Below are 25,750 nucleotides of genomic sequence, written 5' to 3' on the forward strand. Positions count from 1 at the left end.
TATATACATACACGGTGCATGCATACATATACATTTATATACATACACGGTGCATGTATACATATACGTTTATATACATAAACGTTACCTACATATACGTGGTATACACATACATATACGGTGGATACATATACGTTACATACATATATGTTATATACATACTTATAAGGTCTCTTCTACTTATGCGCTGCTTAGACTTATACGGCGTATATACCTATACGCATACATACTTATACGGATACACACACTTATACGCTAACATAATATGCGTCTAAACATATGCGCCTGTATAACCCGTTTCATTCCAAATAACTTTTTTATGTTCAAGTTTACATTTTTCTCGCATAATAAGGTCCGATTTGCTAACCCACCAAGTTTCTGTAAAACCGAGTTCGTTTACCCGCCCTTTTCACAAACCGAACACTACTCGTTTTACCGAAACGAACCAACTAACCCGTTTACTCGCAAGTTCATTACCTTATCAATAATCGTGGCCCGTTCTATCATCCTATCAATTTCCATGCAAATCCGTACATGAAATGTAAACCTTTTAACGGAAACGTGTCTTTGAGGTTTATGTTTGAAATCACTCGAATAGACTAAAACCATATCATACAAACTCGGAATTGAGTGATTCAAGTGGCCACGTAACCGTATTGCCCCGATCTACAAACCTATCAGCTCTCTTTCACTGGAAAATGCCGCTACAGTTTCTGGAAAACTGAAATAGTTGCCGGAAAAACTTCATTTTTGATGTTACGATTTTGTTAATAACAACCGGACTTCCTGACCTCTGATCGAAGATCTGATCGGTAGAAATATTTATTTATAAGCCATGAACACTCAATCAAAATTTGAGACCTATACGACGGTAAGATCTCCGGTAATCGTCGTGTCTTTGTGGGCTATTTTCTCAAAAACAGAAATCGGAGAAGTATGTGTTTTTGAAGGTGTAGGCTATGGTGTAGAGATGGATGGAAATGAAAAGGATTAGGGTTTAACGGGTATTTATACTCCCTCAAGCCCATGGACCTTAGGCTCATCTTCCCTTTTTCGTCCATTTTTAATTTCATCTTTAAAACCTACTTAACCTTCCATCTTTATTATTTTATTATTTCGTCTACTAACTCATGTAAACCTTTCCATCATAATTAATAATATATTAATATCATATTTAGAAATTTTGGGATGTTACAAAGTATCTGACTTTGGGTTATTTAAGATCATTAACAAAACTCAAACCGAAGTGATGAGTACCATAAAAGGAACACCTGGCTATATCGCTCCAGAATGGCGGAGCTTAATCATAACTGAAAAGTTGGATGTATATATCTTTAGGATTGTTCTTTTGGAGATCTTATGTAGCAGAAAAATGTTCGATAAATCTCAGCTAGAAGAAAAGAAAAATGGTACTTGCTCTTTGTTTTACAAAAATGCTAGGAGCAAGGAACGTTGTTCGATATGGTGGACACACACTGCGAAGATATGCAGGTACACAAAACTGAAGTAGTGGAGATGATGAAAGTGGCTTTGTGGTGTTTAAAAACAAATTTTAAGCAAAGACCTTCAATGTCCTCGGTGGTTAAGATGTTGGAAGGAGGAAAGACTGTTGATTCGAACTTAGATTACAAATTCACAGTTCTAGAAATTCAGGAAACAAAAGTTGGAGACGAGATAGATTTCACACCTTTGTCAAATCTCTTCTCTGGTGGCTAAGATAAGTAGCCATGAGGTTCTTGTGGATCATTTTTACGGTCTTTCTTGATGTTTTTTTAGTAGTCTTTTTTCTTCATGATTTAACAAGTATTTGTACTCTTGTGGAAACCAAATATGTTTAGTTTGCTACTATTATTGGAATAAGTCATATCTTTAGGGTAAAGTAACTTATAAAAAATTCCTTATATAAGTTATAAGGAGGTGCAAATAAGGAATCCCAAACACCCTTTATAATAAATAACATTTATTCAAATTATTTTTGTAAACCAGACCCGTTATTAAATGATTTTTTATTTTATAATTGGTTAAACATATATATATATATATATATATATATATATATATAAAGAATTTGAGACTTATAAATAATTTATTATATTTGGGTACAGGCTGAAAAGGAAGCAAAAATAAATAAATAAAAAGTACGGGATTCCATGAAAGTTCTCTTTTTAATTCTATGGATACAAGTTGTAAACGAATCTACTAATAATTGTATGTTTTGTTTTTTTATAATTGTTTATTGAGTTTGATTACTGTAGTCGTTATTGGTGACGGATATTATTAATTTATGATTTATTTTAAGACCTCAATAATATGATACGTACGCTTAACTCCAAACTTTTCTAATATACCTCTAAATTATTCTTCTAGATCCACCAATGCTTTGGAATTTTTGAATATTAGTCGTAGAGAACTTTCTAAAATATGTTGACTAATGTTACTTTCATCGAAATTACGTGTATGGTTGCATTAAATTAACTAAAAAACAATTGGAGCAATGGAAATGATATATAATTATGGAATTTTCTAACATGTGCCCTTAAGAAAGATTAAGTATGATAATTTGTTGTATTTAAATGTTAACAAATGTTTTTTTTTGTTTAGTTTCGATGCTGTAACTCCATACCGACCAAATTTCACATCAATACACTTCTGCAACACACATATTTTATTTTGAATATGTTAATTTGTTGCATTTAAAAGTTGACAAAATTATTTTTTGAGTTCCAGTGCCGTCAACTAGGGATGGGCAAATTCGGAACTGGTACCGGTACCGATTTGGTACCGTCGGTACCGATTGTACCGTCGGTACCAACGTTTTGAGTTTCGGTACCAGTACCGGTACGGTACGGGATCGGTATTTCCCGAATTTTCCCAAAATTTTACCTTAAATACCGGTACCGTCCCGTCCCGGTACCGGTACCGAACCGAATATTTCGGTACCGGTACCAAGAATTCGCGATTTTCGGGACCGGTACGGTCCCGATCTCATCCCTACCGTCAGCTAATACATACAGGCCGCATTAACGTCGACTAGCATCCGTATCGCGTAGTTTAACAACCGAAAACATTAGGTCGTTTTAAAAAATGTTCTATATTGATCATAAGCTATACAAGTGCCAATTCTACTTTGAGCATTTACTTTTTGGGTTTTATTGTCATTACCGTAACGAACCTAACCAATACCAACTGAATTCACGTCGGTGTACCACCGCAACACGACGAGTTTTGTTAGCTAGTTTTATTTACAAAAGTCACTAGGCGCTGCCAAATTGGTCGACTGGGGAGTTGTGAGTGCAAGGCCTAGTGGGGAGTATTCGGGCCTCGTTGATTACTCGTGGTTGGGGCCAGGACACAATTTTTGCAACCATGGTTTTGTATCATTACCCGATAATAAGAGTCATAGAGCAAAATCAACATGTTTAACTGGACAAGGGTTCCGTCCTACAAAATTATGTTATCTAATTGTAGTCATTGTTAGGAATTTAACACACAATCACATATATGAGAACTAAAGAACATGAGGATTTAACATGGTTTGGTCTAACTTGATCTATGTCCACGATCAGCGAGCTGCGACTAGGGTTTTACTAGTTAATTTGATCTACATGATAAAACCTTATATAGAATTATACAATTAAATTTAAACACAAAATAAGTAAACGAACTGGAATGGGCTAGGGCCGCCTGCCTTCAACTCACACGTACCCTTCTCTTCTGCGTGCCTCAACCACGGGCTAGCTGCCCAAAATAGGTCTAAGCCTACATAACCCAAGAATCATTACTAAAAGTAGGTTATGCTAGCGTGAGCTTTGGTAGTTTTTTCTAAAGTTGAATATCTCTATAACTTCCCTAATTAGCCGAACCCCATCCGAGATCGGGCTTTAAATAATACTTTCGAGTGTTGGGTTAATCTTGATGGTTCGGGTCGAGTTCAGGGGCAAGTTGGTCATGGGTCAGTGAATAAACGGGTCACGTAACATGCCAACTGTTGAAGTAGTCTAAGGTTGACCGAGTTTAATTGGATGTGAAAGTGTGAACTTGGGGACAATGCTTATTTATTTATTTATTTATTTATGCTTGTGTTTGTTTGCTTTTCTTATAAATAGCATGTGGCAGCATTAGTTTTTTTTGTACTCTCAATTCTAATATTAAGAAAGTTCTATCAGTTCATGAGTTGTGAGTCTATTTGTGCATCAACAACGAGTTAGGTCAAGCTTTAATAATAAAGCTTGAAATAAGCAAAGCTAGGCTCGAAGTCTCTTGTCTGGGCTTATTTACACCCTTAAATACAACCAAATGACGTAAGTTAAATCACATCACCATATACTTCATTATAATGTAAGATGTTGTCCTCGGACTTGTTTTTTATTATTTTATTAAATAGTCTAACCATATTTAGTAGCAGCAGTAAAATCCAAATTTAATTAAATAGGCTCGTCGTCTTTTTATGATCTTCTGTAGACTTTTGTGATATTTTCCGTACCTTTATGATTTTATGCATCTTTTTCTTTGTAATATTATGCACCTTTCTATTTTCTCTTTATTTGTTATTTAATCTTTATCTGTTTATCTACTTTTTTTCTTATAGAGTGAATAACAACTAGTTGAAAAATTCTTTTTAATTGCGAAGAAACTAGAATGCGGTTTGAAACATTGATTAGATATATGAAGTTCTTCTCGCTGCAACTTGTGGTCGGTCCAACACACGTAGGTAAGCTTGGCTCAAAGCCTCAAACAGCAACAGCAACAGCAACAGCAACTTGTGGCCAGTCCAACACGGTAAGATTGGCTCAAGTTAGCAACGATAGCATTGAATTGACATGTAACATATATGGGTTTTTTTATTGCATTGACTTGTAACATATTGAGTAATTTTTGCCATTTTTTCTTTATAGGCTCTTGGTCTGTGTTCATCATCAGTCATGCGGGTCGCTAGTTTCTTTTTTGCCATTTTTTTAATTCTCATGTTGTCACCCACCGCCGAATCTTATCCAACGGCAAATCTTTCCACTATATGGACAACAAATCACTCAGTTGTCAAACCCATTCTCCATAGAAAAGCCACTGGAGCCCAATTCACTTGTGGCTTTTATTGCGAAGAAGATTGTACCTCTTACATCTTTGCCATATTCATTTCTCCGACTAAATCCCCTGAGCAATATAGAACCGTATGGTCAGCCAACCAAGACCATCCTGTCCAGAAGAACGCGATACTGAATTTCACTGCAGCTGGAGAATTGGTCCTAAAGGATGTAGATGGAAGCATAGTTTGGGCCACCAACACTACAGGAAAATCTGTTGCTGGCATGAACCTTACTGAAACTGGAAACCTGGTGTTGTTCGATGACCAGAACTCGATAGTTTGGCAATCTTTTGATTACCCGACAAATTCTTTGTTACATGGCCAAAAGTTGTTTACAAGTCAAAAACTGATATCTAGTGTAACCAATTCGTCGCTTCATAAGGACATGTATTCTCTTCAAGTCACAAATAATGGTTTGTTTGCTCATGTTGAATCAAACCCACCTCAAGTCTATTACAGTTGGTTGGTGAATGCCAACGATACAAAGAAGAGAAGAGGATACCTAAGGTTCTTGAATGGGAGTTTGTCATTCTTCATAAATTCTTTCGAGCCAAGTGATCCTGATGGTGTGATTGGCATACCTCCAGCATCATCAACTCAATATCTGAAACTAAAGCGAAATGGGCATTTGAAAGTGCATGAATGGAATTTTGAAGTATTGACGACGGTAATCGATCTTACTGAAAATACGCTCGATGAGTGTAGTTATCCCTTGATTTGTGGGAGAAATTCCATTTGCTCAACTGATGAACAATGCAGTTGTCCCAGCAAAGAATATTTTAGACGAGTAAATGATCGCAAACCCAATCTGGGTTGCTCAGAAATTACTCCACTCAATTGTAATTCTACAAAAGATCAAGATTTTTTACACTTGAGAACGTCAAATACTTCACCTCTACTGCCGACATGGAGGGGGTGAGCATGGAGACTTGCAAACAAGCATGTCTAAACAATTGCTCATGCAAAGCAGCTTTTTTCAGTATACTTCAAACGCTTCACATGGAAAATGCTTTTTACCATCAGAGATATTTACAATGAGGACTATTAATCCACATAATATTAATGCTTTAGCTTTCATAAAAGTCTAGATTGTTAGATCACATCATTTTGCAACAATTATAGGATCTACGATCGGAGGTTTTATGCTTTTGCTTGTTGTGGTCATTGGGGTTATTATGTACATAGTCCACAAGCGAAAAAGGGTTGCTGAAATGGAGGAAGAGTATTTAGGTCAAGTTTCAGGAATGCCAAATCGGTTTTCTTATAAAGAACTGATAACCGCAACAGAGAATTTTAGTAAAAAACTCGGTGAAGGAGGATATGGATCCGTTTTCAAAGGGACTTTAGAAGATCACACCAAGATTGCAGTAAAATGTCTTAAATGTCTTGAAGGTCCCACACACATTGATAAATCATTCCTAGCTGAGGTTCAATCTATTGGTAGTATTCACCATGTGAATTTGGTTAGACTTAGAGGATTTTGTACATGGAAATCACGAAGACTTCTTGTGTATGACTTCATGAGCAATGGGTCATTAGATCGGTGGATTTACCATGGTGTTCGGGAGTACATACTCGAATGGGAACATAGAAAGAATATTATTCTTGATATAGCTAAAGGTTTAGCCTATCTTCATGAAGAATGTAGGCAAAAAATTGTGCATCTTGATATTAAGCCGCAAAACATACTTCTAGACAACAATTTCAATGCCAAAGTATCTGACTTTGGGTTATCTAAGCTCATTGACAAGTCTCAAACCGAAGTGATGAGTACCATAAAAGGAACACCTGGCTATATCGCTCCAGAATGGCGGAGCTCAATCATCACTGAAAAGTTGGATGTATATAGCTTTGGGATTGTTCTTTTGGAGATCTTATGTGGCAGGAAAATATTCGATAAATCTCAGCCAGAAGAAAGCTGGTACTTGCTCTTTGTTTTACAGAAATGCTGGGAGCAAGGAACGTTGTTGGATATGGTGGACACACACTGCGAAGATATGCAGGTACACAAAACTGAAGTAGTGGAGATGATGAAGGTGGCTTCGTGGTGTTTACAAACAAATTTTAAGCAAAGACCTTCAATGTCCTCAGTGGTTAAGGTGTTGGAAGGAGGAATGACTGTTGAATCGAACTTAGATTACAAATTCACAGATCTAGGAATTCAAGAAATGAGAATTCAGGAACCAACAATTGGAGACGAGAAAGATTTCACACGCTTGTCATCATCTCTTCTCTCAGGGTCAAGATAAGTAGCCATGAGGTTCTTGTGGATCATTTCTACAGTCTTTCTTAATGTTTTTTTTTAATAGTTTTTCATGGTATTCTTTTCTTGTTTCTATATTTTAAGATCAAATGGTGGTTTAGCGGCACCGCATCTATGATCGATCAACAATTACCCGTATTTTTCATAATCCAACTAGTATATATTTGTACTCTTGTAGAAACCAAAGATGTTTAGTTTGTTGCTATTTTTGGAATAAGTCATATCTTTATGATAATGAGCCATGGAATAAGATGTTGACAACCGTTGAAGTAGTAGCCTTTGGGTCAATTAAATTTGATTGATGGTACTTTGTTAGGAATTTGACTTTCTGGTTCATTTAAGCAGTATATTGCAATGTAAAAGATTATTCGTTGTTCCATTAGGGGCGGCAACTGTTGATAGACCCAAAATACGCGCGGACCCGACATGTAAAATAAGGTTTTGGGTTGATAAACACGACTCGTTTAAAAAATGGGTTGTGTTCGGGTGACTAACATGACCCGTTTAAAAAATTTAAACAGGCCGGGTTTGGGTTGACCCATATGAAAATGTGTAGATCCTTAGAACGGATTAAACAACTAAAGTTCTTTGGATCAATCTTACTTCTAGCTAGCGGAAATCACTAGTAGAGAACCGATATCTCAGATCTTGTTTGGTTTGGATTATTTCCCGAAGAGAAAGGTTAAGAGAAGAGAGGAGAGTAGGTGAGAAGATAAGATATGTGATTTGGCAAAAGGTTGGTTATATAGGTGAAGACATGCCATGCTAGGCTTTCATTATACCGGCCCAATGGGCACTAGTTACATTACATGGCTTTGACCCAAACATACAATGAAAGAAACTGACAAGCTAACTAGCATACATCGTGAATAGTTCAAATAAATACAAAAGACTAACTTAACAAAACGGGACCTACAAAATGGGTTGACCCATTAACCCATGTAAGTAATTAGAACTAAACTAATTAACTTTTATAAGTATATTTTTATTATTTTTAAAAATAAGAAAAATCATATTACTTATTTTCTCTACGAACTCTAAATTATATCTATTTTGTTTTAATTTTCTTTTTACAATTTTTGGTAAATGGTTCAAACGAGTCATTTTCGGGTTGACCCGAATTTGTGCCTCAAATGAGTCATCTCTCAACTATAGCGTTGACTTGACTTGATCGTTGACTTGACTTGATAACTGACTGTCTTTAACATAGCAAGATGTTAACCAAACGGTCCAAACTAGCTAAACATCTTATATGCACTTGAAAAATTAAGATAACTTTCTTGAAATGGCTTACTTATACCTTGTAATCCTACTCCCAAGTTTATATATTTGTTCAACCTAGTATTAAAACCCTCGATCAACTAGAAAAGACCATTATGTACAGACATTTTAACGCCGCTAGGCTACAAGCACTCAAGCCTTTGGTATGGAATAACTTCTTTTCTTAATATATCTTCTTTTGAATTGCAAACCCTAACCTGCTAAAGACATACCCCTGCCCCTTTGGAGTCGACACATTGCTATGCACAACCCGTTGGACCCTGGTTAGGAAACGGATAGCTTCCGGTGCCAAGGAGCCAAAGGTATCAAAAGCCAAAGGGACAAAAACATGTTGGTTCTCTTCGCAGGCTTTAGCATGTTTCTCCACCTTCTTCGTTTCAGCCCTTTTCATTGATTGCCCAGCTACAAACCCATTATCCCTCAAACCAGCTAAGGGAGATACCCCTGTGAGGTCAACACAAGCGTGTTTTCCCTGGCCCAACCAAAGACGAGCAAATCTGCCGGTCGTAGAGTGGATCTCCCTTCCGTGGGGTCTGTAAGGAAGTTTACGGGGGCTTCCTTTTTAGTTGATATCCCAGCTCGCCTTAAGATGTCCCAAAGAACGTCCCGCACCCAATCATGTCGGTATTTGAACCCAGGCATCTCCTTGCAATGAACCGCATGCTCTCCGAATTTATCCAGGCAAGCCTTACGGCAGATCGGACATGTTTCGTCTTCTGGGTACATTGAGACCATCAAACGGTACTTAAGAATGGCCCTATACTCGACCGCAGACATGCTTTGGCCCAAGCCATCAATCGAGATAACGGTCAGAAAATCTTGGGCATGAGGACCTTGTAAGCATTCAATAACCGCCTTCTGTCGGGGGACAATCCAAAAACTTCTCCCAGAGCGATTTTGCCAAAAAGGGCATTTGCCAAAGTTTTTTGGTTGGGCAGCTTGTTGCCCGCCTACCTGCTATGTTGTAATATCTATGTTTCTATATAATGAAAGATTATTCGAATCCAAAAAAAAAAAAATCTTCTTTTCTAATTAAAAAAAAAACATTCATATGATATTCACAGTTATGTCTAAAAATACTGAGTCTTATAATGATGATTTACTAACCTCGAAACATTAATAAAGAATACCCAAGTTAGACTAAATAATTAAGTGTTAGTGTTGTGTAAATTGTAGAGGTTTTTAGGGATATTTAAAATCTTATGTGGCATGAGGTTTGTGAGTTTGAACGCTTTGGATGCTCTTCAACTGAACTAGTAGAACATCTTGAATGCCCTTGAAAAATAAAAAATATATTTTTTTTCAAATGGCTAACTCACATGTATCAAGTCTGAAACGAAGCTAGTACTACTAAATTTACACATTTATATACCACAAGATTAAAATTCTCAACCATCAAGGGAGAAACACAATCACGTTGAAGAGTTAAGTGCCAGGTGTTCTCGATTTCTCGGAGTAATTTGATACCAAATCAAAAATCAACGGAAATAATGAGGTTTGCAAGATAAGTTACATTATATACATATTCCTTAAACTAATGATATCCGTAAGCATGACATATATAACCAAGATTCAGGATTTTGTATTTCATTACAGGCATTCTTTGCATGTTTGAGTATGAAAACAACTTGTTGACATGAATTTACTTATTGAATAGATGTTGACAAAATTGGATTCTCATTTATTAAATCTTATAACCTTAAATGGTTATTTAAAATAATTAGTTAGTACTAGAGTCTTGATATTTTTCGCATAATCATCTAAAATGTAAGTCCAAGTCAACTAGTTATTGGTCCAAGTCGACTCCAACTAGCTAGTGGTTGGTCCAACATTACTTGTTGTGGGGCTTCAACAGGTGTGACAAAAGTGATGCGGTGTGGTAACGGGGCTTTAACACCCGCTAGGGCGTTAAGGCTCAGGCGGTAAAAAAAAAACGGCAACGTGGTAACGGAGCTTTAACAAGAAAAAGGTGGGCCCAAATGCTTTAATAGGGATATGGTGGGGCTTTAACGTGGTAATGATCGCCACAACATGGTGTTAAAGAGGTATGTTAGTTAGAGCATCACCGCCTACGTGGAAGTGACGTGACGCTTTAACTTGACGTTTAAAACTCCACCACAACAAGTAGCCTAAGTGTTAACTCTCTCCTTTATATTATTTAGAATTTTCTTCATAAAAAATTAATAAATACTAATAATAGTAACATGTATTAAGTAGTTACATCTTTATAAACACTTCATTTTGTTATAACAAAGTTGGTAAATTAATGTGAAAATGAAATATAATCCGACATGAAATGGTGTTGCACCATAAGTATGCACTATATAGCTTTATGCACGCGAATATTTAATTAAATGAAGTGGGTGATGTTTAAACAATGCAACATCCAAAATTCTTATAACTGCCGACTGAATCATCAATCATCCATCAAAAAAGTGTTGATCAGTAGTAATCAGTACTCATGAGGATTTGTAGTTTCTTCTTAACTTTTTTTCTAATCCTCATGTTATGCTGCTACTCGGCCACTGCTGAATCATATCGGCCTATAGCAAATGCAAATCTTTCTACTACTTGGACCACCAAGTATTCCTATGACCAGCCGATGCTCCTTAGAAAAGCCAATGCAGCACAATTCACCTGTGGCTTCTTTATTAAAGATGAAGATGAAGATGAAGATGAAGAACCTACCGTTTACTTCTTTGGCATATTGATTTCGCCAACTGAAGGATCTTGGCTTGACAATGGGGTAGAAATATGGTCTACCAGCCAAGGCTATCCGCTCAAAGAAAATGCGACACTCAATTTTACTTCAGCTGGAGACTTGGTCCTAAGTGATGCAGATGGAAGCATAGTGTTAGATATAGTGTCAATGGTCAACAATAAGTCAAATCAACTGCTGGTTGCTGGTTATAAAGTTTGAGGGTGTAAACAGTTAATACTTCATTCTTTGAAGTTTGGGGTGAAATTACAAAGTAATGAAGACTTGAGGGACTAAAGCTGAAATAAGTTTGTTACATGGCTGTTAGTTACGTTTGGGTATAAATGACTGGAATTAGGGTTTATTTTTAGTTCTTTTCAGTTCTGATTCATTCGTTCTTGTAATCTGCGATTACGTTTCCGTTCAATAATAATCATTTGATTTTCGTTTATCATTGTTCTTGATTCAATCATCTTTAACACATAGTTTGGAGCACCAACACTTCCGGAAAAGCGGTTGCTGGCATGAACCTAATTCATACTGGAAACTTGGTGTTTTTTGATGACCAGAATTCGGTAGTTTGGCAATCTTTTGATCACCCAGCAGACTGTTTGGTACCAGGCCAAAAGCTGTTTCAAGGTCAAAAACTGAAATCTAGTGTTTCGTTAACCGGTCCTAAAGGTAGGTATTCTCTTCAAGTCACGGGTGAAGATTTGATCGCTTACGTTGAATCAAACCCACCTCAACCCTATATCAGTATGTCTGGGGCGGAACTAAAGGCACTAAGCTCATACGTTAGCTTATTAAATGGTGTAGTTTACACACCTCAGACATCATCACCTCACTATTTTAAACTGATGCCAGATGGGCAGTTGCAAGTGTTTGAATGGCAATCTGATTCTCAAGAGTGGAAAGTGGTAGACGATCTTACTTCAAATCATGACCTAGACGGGTGTGATTATCCTTTGGTTTGCGGAAGAAATTCCATTTGCTCGGGAAATAAACAATGTAGTTGTCTCGCAATAGAATATTTTAGACCGGTGAATGATCGCCAACCCTTCCTTGGATGCTCTGCAATTACTCCTCTCACATGTAATTCTACACAAGATCAACATTTTATCACACTCCAGAATGTCAGCTACTTCAGACTGGAGCCAGACATGAAGGGGGTGAATATGGAAACTTGCAAACAAGCATGTCTAAATAGTTGCACATGCAAAGCAGCTTTTTTTCGGTACTATTCATATGATTCAAGGGGAGAGTGTATCTTACGTTCAGATATATATACAATGCAGAGTGTTGATCCACTATATAATAATGATTCCGCTTTCATAAAAGTCCAGAATGTTACATCACCTCCTTTGTCTCCTCAAGGTACCTCCCTTGTATGCTCAAACAATCCTTCGTCTCCTCAAGTTGCAAGAGTTGTAGGTTCTGCGATTGGTAGTATTGTGCTTTTGCTTTTTGTGGCCATAGGGTTTATTGTGTACGTAGTCCACAAGAAAAAAAGGGATACTGAAATGGAGGAAGAGTATTTAGCTCAAGTTCCCGGAATGCCGACTCGGTTTTCTTATGAAGAATTGAAAACCGCCACAAAGAATTTTAGTAAAAAGCTTGGTGAAGGAGGATATGGATCAGTTTTCGAAGGGATTCTCGGAGATGGCACCAAGATTGCCTTAAAATGCCTTGAAGGTCAGGCACATGTTAAAAAATCATTCTTAGCAGAGGTTCAATCAATTGGCAGCATTCACCATGTGAATCTGGTTAGACTTCGAGGATTTTGTACATGGAAATCACAAAGATTTCTAGTGTACGACTTCATGAATAATGGCTCATTAGATAGGTGGATCTATCATGGAAATCATGAACACATACTTGATTGGGAATGCAGAAAGAAAATCATTCTAGATATAGCAAAAGGTTTAGCATATCTCCATGAAGAATGTAGACAAAAAATCATCCACCTCGACATTAAACCTCAAAACATTCTCCTAGATGACAATTTCAATGCCAAAGTATCTGATTTCGGTTTGTCTAAGCTTATAGATAGAAATCAATCCCAAGTGATGACTACAATGAGAGGAACCCCCGGGTATCTTGCTCCAGAATGGTTGAGCTCAGTTATCACAGAAAAGGTGGATGTGTATAGCTTTAGAATCGTTCTGTTAGAGATCTTGTGTGGAAGAAAGAATTTTGACTGGACTTTTCCAGAGAAAAGCTGGCACTTACTCCGTGTTTTCCAAAATTGTTGGGAGCAAGAAAAGTTGATAGATATGGTTGACATGAGTGGTGAGGATATGCACAAAAATGGTACGGAGATTATGGAGATGATGAAGTTGGCTTCATGGTGTTTACAGACTGATTATACACGAAGGCCTTCAATGTCATCGGTGGTTAAGGAGTTAGAAGGAGGAATGGAGGTTGAATCGAACCTGGCTTATAACTTCACGGATCCAAGACTACCAAAAAACAACAGTCATGAGAAAGATTTAACATTGTTATTGCCTTCTGTTCTATCTGGGCCTCGGTGAGTAAGTAGTGTTATGGGTTCTTGTGAATCATTTCTATGCCTCTCTATTTTGTTTCAAACTAGAATGCCTTTATGCTTGTAATATATTATTTTTACTAAATTTTAAAATGACTGTAATAAATTCAAATTATTATGGTTTTAGCTACTTATACTATGTCAGTGTCCTGTATTCTGCTTCACTAGTATTGATCAGCTGGAAACAATAGACCACAGTTGGCAATAGCTTAAGCCAAAATGGAGCATGCACGTCTATACCTCTTTGTTAACTCTCTTGTTCAAATCGATGGTGTGGTTATTAACATTGAACCCCAAGTTGTTTGATCAGCCATCCAAGACTACCATAGGCGGTTTTGACTTTAATGGTGTTTTCCAGATTCAGTGGTTCTAACTCATTTCATTTTTCATTGTAATAACATGTGAATCATTAATTCATTAATTTCTTTTGTATTGTGTCAATTTAAATTTCCAAAGATTTTGAATGCCAGGTGCCGGTTTTGATTTTCTTCAAAGGGGTGTGATAATTGTTTATCTCATTACGCCAACAAATACACGATAAAAAAACAGATTGAGTAGACAATCTAATTAAGTTACCAACTTTACCATAGGATTCAAGTGCTTGTTATATTAATTTACATTTTTTAGCCCAACCATTCAGCGCAACGTTCTTATTCAAGTTTGGCCTCACGAGTCATCAGTCAACTATATCGCTGACTTTGGTGTTTTGTATACATGGACATGACTTGTGTGGCTTAGTTATTCTGATGAGTACTTACTTAGCTATTGCTAATGGATTTCCGTGTATACTGTGACTGTCGAAGAACGATTGATCATTCGGAAAGACTTGGATTAAGATAACATTTATAAAAGCAACCCATCATATATAATCTCTCTTTTAGTTTTAACTCATGTGATGGAGTTAAAAACAAATCTCATTTTGTGTATGACAAAAAGTGAAGTTAATTTAAATGTCATGTTGGTTCAAGAGCAAAATCTAGGACCAAATTTTTGTAAATGTTATGAGCGAGTTAAAATTTTGGGGTGTTAAACCATATGACAAGATTTGCTTTATTTTTCGAATTTTTGACTCATAGGAGCATTTATGGTTAGACCATTTTGTTTCTTCTTCCTTATCAAGGATTCTACCACCACAGTATTTGCGTAAATCATGAAACTGGTCCACTTTGGTTCGTATTAGTGGCTGGTATGTACATACGAATTTTGCGAAAGGTGTTAATAGTATGAAACACAATTCAACTAGACGTGGGCAAACCGGGTTTTTTTTATGGGATTAGAACTGGTTTCCGGGTTGGTTCTGCGTTTTGACCCGATACTGGTGGAACAGGTTCCGGTAGGTCCGGTTCAGTCCTGAGTACCTCTAATAAACTAAAACCTGGTTCATACCCGCGAGTCGGGTATACCGGGTCGGAACCGGGTTTTACGCTCAAGTCTACAATTCAACTACACACTTAAATGTTTGATATTATAATTGTTTTTACATAACTCTTTTATTATCCACATTCAAGATTCTTTTTCTTCTTTACATAATTGTTTTTTAACCGTACTATGAAGGTAACAGTTGACTTGGTTTTAATATTTTGCTTGCAAAAAAGAGAGTACCGCATGCTCATGACACGGTTTTATTCATTATATGAGAAGGATGATTGGCCTCAAATGAGTCAACTATAGCAATGAGTTGACTTAACATACTGGCCATTTTGAATAATTAATGCATCAATTCTGCATCGTATCTTCAATATCGATGAGTCATGAAGATTAACTCTAGATCCTTCTTTGCCTTTTCTCTACTTCTCATGTTATGTCGCTACACACCCACTGCTCGGCGTTTTGAATCATCTCCTACAGCAGATATTTCCACCACATGGACCACCGAGTACTTGCAGGACAATGCCATGCCCCGACACATCCTCCATAGAGAAACCAATGTAGCTCAGTTTGCTTGTGGCTTCTTCTGTGAAGAAAACTGTACCACTTACCTCTTTTCCATATTCATTTTTGGAACCCGGCGGTTCCAAATTTAAGGTTGTTTGTTCAGCCAACCGAGACTATCCGGTCCGGGAAAATGCAATACTGAATTTCACTACAGCTGGAGACTTGGTGCTAAAGGACGGAGACGAAAGCGTAGTTTGGACCACCAAAACTGCGGGAAAATCAGTTGCTGGCATGAACCTAACTGATACCGGAAATTTGCTTTGTTCAATGACCAGAATTCGGTAGTTTGGCAATCTTTTGATCACCCAACGGACTCTTGGTTACCTGGCCAAAAGCTGTTTCAAGGTCAAAAATTGATATCTAGTGTTTCTTTAACCAATTTATCAGGTCAGGAAGGTATGTATTCTCTTCAAGTCACGGATATAGGTTTGTTTGCTTATGTTGAATCAAACCCACCTCAAGCCTATTACAGTAAGCTTGACTATCTATATGGTAATGAAACAAATAAAGGTAGAAGATACATTAGGTTCTCGAATGGGAGTTTGTTACTATTTATTCATTCTTCCGAACCAAGTGATCCAGATGATGCTATTGACATACCTCAAGCATCATCAGCTCAGTATATGAAACTGATGCCAGATGGTCACTTACAAGTGTTTGAATGGCAATCTGATTCTTTAAAGTGGACAGTGGTAGCCGATCTACTAACAAATAGTTATGTAGGAGAGTGCAGCCATCCATTGACTTGTGGAAGAAATTCCATTTGCACCACTGGTCAAAAACAACAATGTAGTGGTCCCACAAAAGATTACTTTAGACCAGTGAACAATCGCCAACTCAACATGGGTTTATCTGAAATTACTCCTCTCACCTGTAATTCTACACGACATCAACATTTTATCAACTCGATCATGTCAAGTACTTCACTCTTACCGCAGACATGGAAGGGGTGAGTATGGAAACCTGCAAACAAGCATGTCTAAACAAATGTTCATGCAAGGCAGCTTATTTTCAGTATTCATTAAATGTATCAAGTGGAAAATGTTTTTTACCTTCAGAAATATTTACAATGAAGAATGAAAATTCAGGTTATTTTGTATGTTTAGCTTTCATAAAAGTCCAGAATGTTACATCACCTCCTTTGTCTCCTCCAGTTACAGCAATTTTTGGCTCCACGAACCATTCGTCTCCTCAAGTTGCAAGAGTAGTAGGCTCTATAATTGGAGGTTTTGTGCTTCTGCTTGTAGTTGCCATAGGGATTATTATGTACAAAGTCCATAAGCAAAAACTGGATGCTGAAATGGAGGAAGAGTGATTTGATCAAGTTCCCGGAATGCCGACTCGGTTTTCTTATGAAGAACTGAAAACCGCCACAAAGAACTTTAGTAAAAATCTTGGTCAAGGAGGTTACGGATCAGTTTTTGAAGGGACTCTCGGAGATGGGACCAAGATTGCAGTAAAATGTCTTGAAGGTCTTGCGCATGCTAAGAAATCATTTCTAGCTGAGGTTCAATCTATTGGTAGCATTCACCATGTGAATCTAGTTAGACTTCGTGGATTTTGTGCATGGAAATCACAAAGGTTTCTAGTGTATGATTTCATGAGTAATGGTTCATTAGATAGGTGGATCTACCATGGAGTTCGGGAGCAAATACTCGAATGGGAAAGCAGAAAGAAAGTCATTCTTGATATAGCCAAAGGTTTAGCATATCTCCATGAGGATTGCAGGCAAAAAATTGTGCATCTTGATATTAAACCTCAAAACATACTTCTAGACAACGATTCCAACGCCAAAGTATCTGATTTTGGGTTATCTAAGCTCATTGTCAACACTCAAACTGAAGTGATGACTACCATTAAAGGAACACCTGGCTATATTGCTCCAGAGTGGCGGACCTCAATTATCACTGAAAAGCTGGATGTATACAATTTTGGGATTGTTCTCCTGGAGATCTTATGTGGTAGGAAAGTCTTCGATCGATCACTACCAGAAGAAGAAAACTGGTACTTGCTCAATGTGTTTGAAAAATGCTGGGAGCAAGGATCATTGTTTGAAATGGTTGGTAGACATAGTGAAGATATGCATGTACATAATACTGAAGTGGTGGAGATGATGAAAATGGCTTCATGGTGTTTACAAGCAAACTTTAAGAGAAGGCCTTCAATGTCATCGGTGGTTAAGGTGTTGGAAGGAGTAATGCATGTTGAATCAAACTTGGATTACAACTTCACAGGCCCAAAAATTCAGGAAACAGAAGCTGGGGACGTGAAAGATTTCACACGATTGTCATCATCTCTTCTCTCGGGGCCAAGATAAGTAGCCACGATGTCCTTGTGGATTATTTGTATGCACTATGCAATTTCTATAATATTTTATTCCCTGTTGTAATATGAATTGATATGTGTAGGTTATGAATAACTTTTATATAGACATATGCGGTATCCATAATTCTAACTGTTTTTAATCAAAGAAGCACAGTCCTTTTGATAGTCTCTTAGAAAACAAAGCCCACTTTTTTAATCAATCTTTGTAAATTTTGTAGAATAAAAAACAACATTGTTCATTTGAATAGCCCCTGGTACTGTCATTCATACCTTCTAGCATTTTCATTAATCATAAAATTCTAGATCGAGTCATGCTTAATTTTTGCCAATTCTTGAATTCTTTCATTACTGATCTCACAGAAGGCATACTACTAACTTTTCTAACTGACTTATTATCTGAAACTTTCTCCATAAAGTTATTAGATTGCTTAATGTGTTGTTTACTACCATTAATTGTTAGCAACACATACTAGAAGTTCATTAACAGTAATATTAGCAGAAAGTAATGTAGACCTAACTAAATGAGCCCAACTGCCGCGAGCTACTCAAGCTTACATCGATAAAAAGCTCAGAACGGGCCAAGCTGCCTTTGAGCCACTTGAGTTTGAATCGATAAAAAGCTCGAAACAAGCCGAGCCCGAGCCTCAAATAGAGTCCATATAGTTATCGAACCCGAGCTCGAGACTTGTATGGAAAACTCAGTAGGCTCGTCGAGCCTTAATGAGCTTTGTGTATTTTAAGTTTAACCTCTTTTGGACTTCTATATATTAAGTTAACACTTCACAATTAAGCTCAAGTTGTTAAATCTAAGGTGTGGCCCAAAACCTCAACTAGTAGAGCCGAAAGCTCTTATATCAATTGTAGGTCCCGAGACGGATCTCACAATTGTCACACCCCAAACCTATGGCGGAAATGTCGTGGCGTGATCTGATTGTCACGCTCACAAGGCTACTATCATGAAATTATAAAGCGACAATATCTAATTAATTTATTTATTATCAAATAACATTCATATACAACAAAAAATAAAGAAAATTACAAATACAAAACCAACTATTCTTGTATATGTTTTATCCTAAAGTCATCTATATGTGAGCTTCAGTTCGATAATCAATCCAAATCTATAACCTGCAAATGCGAAAAAAATATATGTTTGTCAACCACACATGTTGAGTGAGTAGATCACCAGTTTTGACACAAACAAAAATGGTAATAATATATAATGATATAAGTGAATAAAAATAGGCAAAACTGTTATCTGTGAGTATAAACAATTAAACCATAGCACATACATGAACAATCAACCATAAAGAAAGGGCTAAACCGTTGCCATGCGAATGGGCATTAGTTACCAAAAATGAGGTGTCGGTGAAACCATTGCCAATGCGATCGGGCTCCGGCCGCTACGACGGTCGTATGATCATACTATAATGAGATTATGTTGGACCTCTCCGAATGCGATTCAAGTAAGCAAGTAAGCAAATAGCAAGTAACATGCAATCATTCAATTGACACACAACACAAAGTTCACAGTTTGCGTTTGAGAAATAATAAGATAAATAATATGATAAATGGTACGCAAGTGTCCCCAAAACATTTGAAAACAAGTAAAATAGGGGAGTGATTACTCACCTGACCGGATGAAAGAATTATAAATGATGATGTGAGAATGATGAACCATTCGAGATACACCGACAAGGATTCCTAGTTAAATGATAATAATAAGAATTAATTATAAAAGATATAACATGATTAAATAAATTAAGATTTTGAAGGTTGAGTTATGATTGAGATTAGAACGGTTATAATATTATAGATTGATCGATTGGATTTCTATTGATAACAATATTTCGATAACAATCTTATCATTTAGTTATAATAGTCATTACTTTTATATTTTATAAGTCACCTTTGTACTACCTATAAATAACATCTAATCCAAATTTTTATATATAATTAGTTTAAATATATAATATGAGTTGAGCTATACTATATAAAAAAATATATATTTTTTAGAATCTTTAACGAGAGTCTAATAATTTGAATATAGCTAATACGTTTAATAATACAATAGTTACAACATTTAAAGAATGATACATATATATAATGTATATATTTTTATGTATAAAATTAATATAAACAAATTTACAAAAAAAAAACGTCCAACGACGAGAAACCCGGATTAAAGTGTTGGGTTTTAATAAAAAAAAAATAATATTTATATGATATTAATATTAATATAATTACTTATAAATCTTTTAACATCATTAAAAACAATAACAAAATAAAAGAAACAAAAAAGGAGAAGCTTGTAGGGCTTGAACCTGGGCACAAGGCCGACCCACCAGACCCGCACAGACTTAGCCATCTGTTTTAGGTGTGTTAGTTGTTTAAAGATGAAAACGATTTAATAAATACTGAAACAGATATAACCCAATTGAACATAAACCCTAGAAATCTCAATTACTTAAACCCGATTATGTTTGATTGATTAGAGTTAGGGCTTTAGATTAGTGGATCAAAACGAACACATTGATATGTTTAATTACCTGATATGATGAGGGATGTAGGGTGAACGGCAATACGTGACTGACGGCCAGAAAACAAGATCATAACAGGTATACACATGCTTCAATAATTTAATTGATTAAGGGGGTTTAGATCGCTAGGTGTTGTGGGTCGTCCATATGCGTTTGATTGAATTATGACGAGCTGTTAATGGTATATTAGGGATATAGATTGGGACGGTTTGATGTTTATTGTATATGAGATTGATTTTGATTCGTTTCTTTAATTACCTCATCGGTGCCAGTTAATATATGCGCATAAACGATTTGAACAAATCAATTCCATATATACGAGAAAATTATTGATCAAGAAAGGCGTTTGGGTCACGATTTGAGCGGATACGGGTTTTTGGATCAGGGAAAACGGGTTTGGGTAAATAGGTAAAGGAATTATAAAATATTAATATATCATGTTTGCATATTAGTCCCTGAAGTTAATGAGTGGATACAAAAAGGGTTAAAACTTGTGTTTAAAGTGAAATATGTACATGTCAAAGATATTTTGATAACTTAAATAAATTTATATAATTAACAAAATAATAAAGTATTAATGTCTCGATAAACGCATTGCTTCGTTGATTAAAATTACCCGATAACTATGACGGGTCGGATATTGGTATCAACAAATTAAACGGAAACTCGAGTTGTTACAACAATGTTCTTAGATCAATCTTGATAGCAAGCAAGTGGAAATTACTTGCTACTTAACCAAGATCTCTGATCGTTTCTTGGTGTTTGTTATTGCCCGATTTAAAAGGGTTAGAGGATAATGTTGAAGTTGTTGAGAGAGAGAAAAAGTTTGTTTGCCAAAAGATAGGTGAGAGTATGACTCTTTCATTATTCACGGCCTAATGGGCTTTTGCTTATAAGCCATCGAGTCCAAATATACAAACTAAAGACTAAAGACGAATAAAGATTAAACATTGTGATACAAGACAATACATAAGACTTTTACATCGAACTAGGCTCTACAGTACTTTCATTGTAGCTTTTAAATATGTAATGATTAATTTGTTGTACTTCTAAATTTAAAATTTTTACCGGATAATAAACAAAATATAAATATGTTAAATGATGGGATGGTTTAAGAGAGAAATGATATTACTGCAAGAAATGCGATAAATGAATATGAGACACTAGTTTTGTTTTAAGTTTTACATGTTTAAAGCTAAATAAAGAAAGTATTAATCATTTTCTTTCTTCAATTAATATAACTAATGAACCATAATACTTATCTATTTAATTAATATAACTAATTAAATTATTATAATTGGAAAATATTAAAAACTCATTTATTTTTATAACTTATTTTTTGTGCCTTGAATTTTTATCCTATATAAATATAATTTATTCATACATTAAAATTTCTTTATATCCAAAACTAATTTCTTCCAACTCAATATATTAATATCCATCAACACATACTTACATTATAATGAATAATATCAAAAAACTATTTTACATGTGTTTGCATTAGATATCAACAAAAAACATACAACCTACACAAAAACGTATAATCTACACTTGTTCTAATAATAAGACAACATATAACCTACACACGAAAAACATATAACCTACACACAAAATTCATCATCAACAAAATACACATGCACACGAAAACATATAACCTACACACGAAAAATTTTATCTTACACAAATACAATTTATTCGTACATTAATTTCCTTTTATTCAAAACCAATTTCTTCAAACTCAACATATCAATATCCATCAACACGTAGTTACATTGTGATTAATAATACAAAAAACTATCTTACACATGTTTGCATTAATGCCAATAAAAAATATACAACCTACACAAAAACATATAACTTACACTTGTTCTAAGAATAAGAAATGTATAACCTACATACGAAAAACATATAACCTACGCATGTGTAGGATATGTGCATCTTTGTGTAGTTTATATAATTGTTGATGTCGACTTACATATGTAAGCTGTATGCTTTTTGTATGTTGTACATTTTTATTACTCAAAACAAGTGTAGGTTATATAACTTTGTGTAGATTGTATATTTATTACTTAAATTTAATGGACACATTTGTATGCTATTTTTTATTATTATTTATGACAATAATTTTTATAGGCATACCAATTGAAAAATATATATTATGTTTTGATATTTAGTGTTAAAAAACACGTTGATATATGCTAATAAATTGAGTGAGAATTATTTTTTTAATATAAAGAAATAGTATTATATGAATAAATTGTATTTATGTTTAATAAAATGAAGAATGTGTAAATAAAAAATTAAACTAAAATAGTGTTTTTATCTTTTTAATTATTATAGTTAAATTAGTTAGATATATTAATTAGAGAGATATTTATTATGGTTATATTAGTTGTATTAATTAGAGAGAGATTACATTTATTGTTTCATTTACATCTTTTTTATTTATTTTTAAATATTTAAAACTTAAAATAAAACTAGTGACTCATATTCATTTCTCACACCATTTATATAGTATTAATCAAAAAGAAAGTAATATCATGGTTGTAGAAGTCGCTAGACGCTGTGAGATTGGTTGACTAAGAAGTTGCGAGTGGTTGGTCTAACCGTAGAGTACTCAGGAATTACTGGAATTAAGTTGGTTGGGTTATGAGAGATAAATGCAAAGCAAGTGATGATAGGTACATATAAAATAATTAGTATGGAAAAATCTACTCAACATTGTTATATGCTTTCCAATGTTGAAATTTGTGTTATTTTGCAATTCAGCACAGGTTATCAACTATGCCAAGTTAGTATTTTAAAATATTCTTATTATATTGTAGAAGTTGACATGGATTTACTTATTAAACAGATTTTAATAAAATTGGGTTCTCATCTATTAAATCTTAGAACCCTAGCTAAATTGTTATTTAAAATTATTTGTTAATATTTTAAAATTACTTGTTAATATTAGCGTCTTTCTATGTTTCGTAGAATCATCACAAATGTTGGTCCAAGTCAACTGGTGGTTAGTCCAAGTCTCCAACTAGTGGTTGGTCCCAAGTGTCAGAGCATTCGCGTTCCCTTTACTAAAAGTGATTTATCTATAAATTGTTTGGTAGAAAAGATTAGCAAAAACAACTCATTAGTAATTACCCCCTATGTTCGATTCTTAAAACAGAGATCTGGTTTGGGGAATATAATCTTCGTCGCTAATATAGAGCAAAAGTCAAATCTCTATAATATATTGTGAGTACTAAGAGAAAAATAATATAATAAAGTTTTGTGAGTATGATAAATATAGAGGATGTTTGTTTCATTTTTAAAGTATAAATTACAAGTTTTTTTTAAAAAAATGTCTTTTCTTTAAATTATACAGACTGAGATAAAAAGTGAGATGTGAAATGCTCTAATGTCTCAACTTTCTTCGGTTAGTTATAATTTTCTTCATCAAAATTTGATAAATAATAGTAGCAACATGTATTTAGTAGTTATTTTTATAAACACTTAATATTGTTAAACAAAGTTGGTAAATGAATGAAAAAATAACTAACTTAATTTAGTACTTATATACCTTTTTTTACGGATTGGTATTTATATAATAAACAAGAAATTAAATGAAAAATAGTCCGACATGAAATGATGTTGCACTATAGGTAATGCAACTTTTTGCACGTGAATGTTTTGGACTTGATGGTCTTTAAACAATGCAACAACTGTTTTTATGAAAAAGAAAAACCACATCCGAAATTCTTATAACAGACTGAATCATCCATTAAAGAAGTGGTGATCAATAGTCATGAGAATTTGCAGTTTCTTTTATATTTTTTTCCTAATTCTCATGTTATCGGCCATTGCTGAATCATCATATCCGCCTGCAGCAATTGCAAAGCTTTCGACTGAATGGACCACCAATTACTCCTATGACCAACCGTTGCTCCTTAGAAATTCCAATGTAGCACAATTCACCTGTGGCTTCTTTGCCGAAATGGAAGGACTAGTTACCACTTACATCTTTGGCATATTCATTTCACCAAAAGAAGGATCTTCGCATGTGGTAGTTTGGTCTGCCAATGAAGGCTATCCGTTCAAAGAAAATGCGACATTCAATTTTACTTCAGCTGGAGACTTGGTCCTAAGTGATGCAGATGGAAGCATAGTTTGGAGCACCAACACTTCCGGAAAAGCGGTTGTTGGCATGAACCTAACCGATACCGGAAACCTGGTGTTGTTCGATGACCAGAATTCGGTAGTTTGGCAATCTTTTGATCACCCAAAAACTGAAATCTTGAGTTTCTTTAACTGGTCCTGAAGGTAGGTATTCTCTTCAAGTCACGGGTGAAGGTTTGGTCGCTTATGTTGAATCAAACCCACCTCAGCCCTATTTCAGTATCTCTGGGGATGAACGGATGGCAAGTAGCTCATACATTAGCTTCTTAAATGGTGTAGTTGACATACTTCAGGCACCATCACCTTGCTACTTTAAACTGATGCCAGATGGGCATTTGCAAGTGTTTCAGTGGCAATCTGCATCTGAAGACTGGAATATGGTAGACGATGTTACAGATTATGATCTAATTAATGGGTGTGATTATCCTTTGGTTTGCGGAAGAAATTCCATTTGCTCGGGTGATAAACAATGTAGTTGTCTCCACATAACAAAATATTTTAGACCTGTGAACGATCGCCAACCCAACCTTGGTTGCTCTGAAATTACTCCTCTCACATGTAAATCTACGCAAGAGCAACATTATATCGCATTCCCGAATGTCAAGTACTTCACAATCAAGGCAGACATGGAGGGGGTGAATATGGAAACTTGCAAACAAGCATGTCTAAAAAATTGCTCATGCAAAGTTGCTTTTTTTGAGAATACATTAGGACTATGTTTTTTACATTCAGAGATATTTACAATGAAGACAACTAATCCATTCTATCAAGGTGCATCAGCTTTCATAAAAGTTCAGAATGTTAGATCACCTCCTTTATCTCCTCAAGTTGCACCACTTGTAGGCTCCAAAAATCCTTCGTCTCCGCAAGTTGCACCACTTGTAGGCTCTACAAATCCTTCGTCTCCTCAAGTTGCAAGAGTAATAGG

The 25,750-nt window shown here is 35.3% G+C and overlaps 2 protein-coding genes and 2 pseudogenes across 2 annotated transcripts; all 4 read left to right on the top strand.

Moving 5' to 3' along the window:
* The first annotated feature begins 4,922 nt into the window (after window positions 1-4,922).
* LOC143531138 (G-type lectin S-receptor-like serine/threonine-protein kinase SD2-5) lies at window positions 4,923-7,332 on the top strand (annotated as a pseudogene).
* Window positions 7,333-11,130: 3,798 nt separating this feature from the next.
* LOC143531100 (G-type lectin S-receptor-like serine/threonine-protein kinase SD2-5) lies at window positions 11,131-14,907 on the top strand. Its single transcript, XM_077026481.1, has 3 exons — window positions 11,131-11,475; window positions 11,808-11,982; window positions 12,247-14,907. Exons 1-3 carry the CDS (start codon window positions 11,131-11,133, stop codon window positions 13,854-13,856), a joined length of 2,130 nt encoding a protein of 709 aa, XP_076882596.1. The 3' UTR covers window positions 13,857-14,907.
* A 138-nt stretch (window positions 14,908-15,045) lies between these two features.
* On the top strand, window positions 15,046-18,348 carry LOC143531137 (G-type lectin S-receptor-like serine/threonine-protein kinase SD2-5; annotated as a pseudogene).
* Window positions 18,349-24,493: 6,145 nt separating this feature from the next.
* On the top strand, window positions 24,494-24,964 carry LOC143531101 (EP1-like glycoprotein 2). Its single transcript, XM_077026482.1, has one exon. It carries the CDS (start codon window positions 24,494-24,496, stop codon window positions 24,962-24,964), a length of 471 nt encoding a protein of 156 aa, XP_076882597.1.
* The last annotated feature ends 786 nt before the right edge of the window (window positions 24,965-25,750 follow it).

The sequence above is a fragment of the Bidens hawaiensis genome, unplaced genomic scaffold, assembly GCF_021521415.1.
Source record: "Bidens hawaiensis isolate Kalapana, Puna unplaced genomic scaffold, B.hawaiensis_p1.1 tig00009085_1, whole genome shotgun sequence".
Taxonomy (NCBI): Eukaryota; Viridiplantae; Streptophyta; class Magnoliopsida; order Asterales; family Asteraceae; genus Bidens; species Bidens hawaiensis.

What these genes read in the sequence shown, in the direction of transcription:
- LOC143531100 (XM_077026481.1), top strand. Translation starts at nt 11,131, where the DNA reads ATGTTATGCTGCTACTCGGCCACTGCTGAATCATATCGGCCTATAGCA. An exon ending in TAAGTGATGCAGATGGAAGC is followed by an intron (nt 11,476 to 11,807) that starts ATAGTGTTAGAT and finishes CATCTTTAACAC; the next exon opens with ATAGTTTGGAGCACCAACAC. An exon ending in AGGTCAAAAACTGAAATCTA is followed by an intron (nt 11,983 to 12,246) that starts GTGTTTCGTTAA and finishes GGAAAGTGGTAG; the next exon opens with ACGATCTTACTTCAAATCAT.
- LOC143531101 (XM_077026482.1), top strand. Translation starts at nt 24,494, where the DNA reads ATGTTATCGGCCATTGCTGAATCATCATATCCGCCTGCAGCAATTGCA.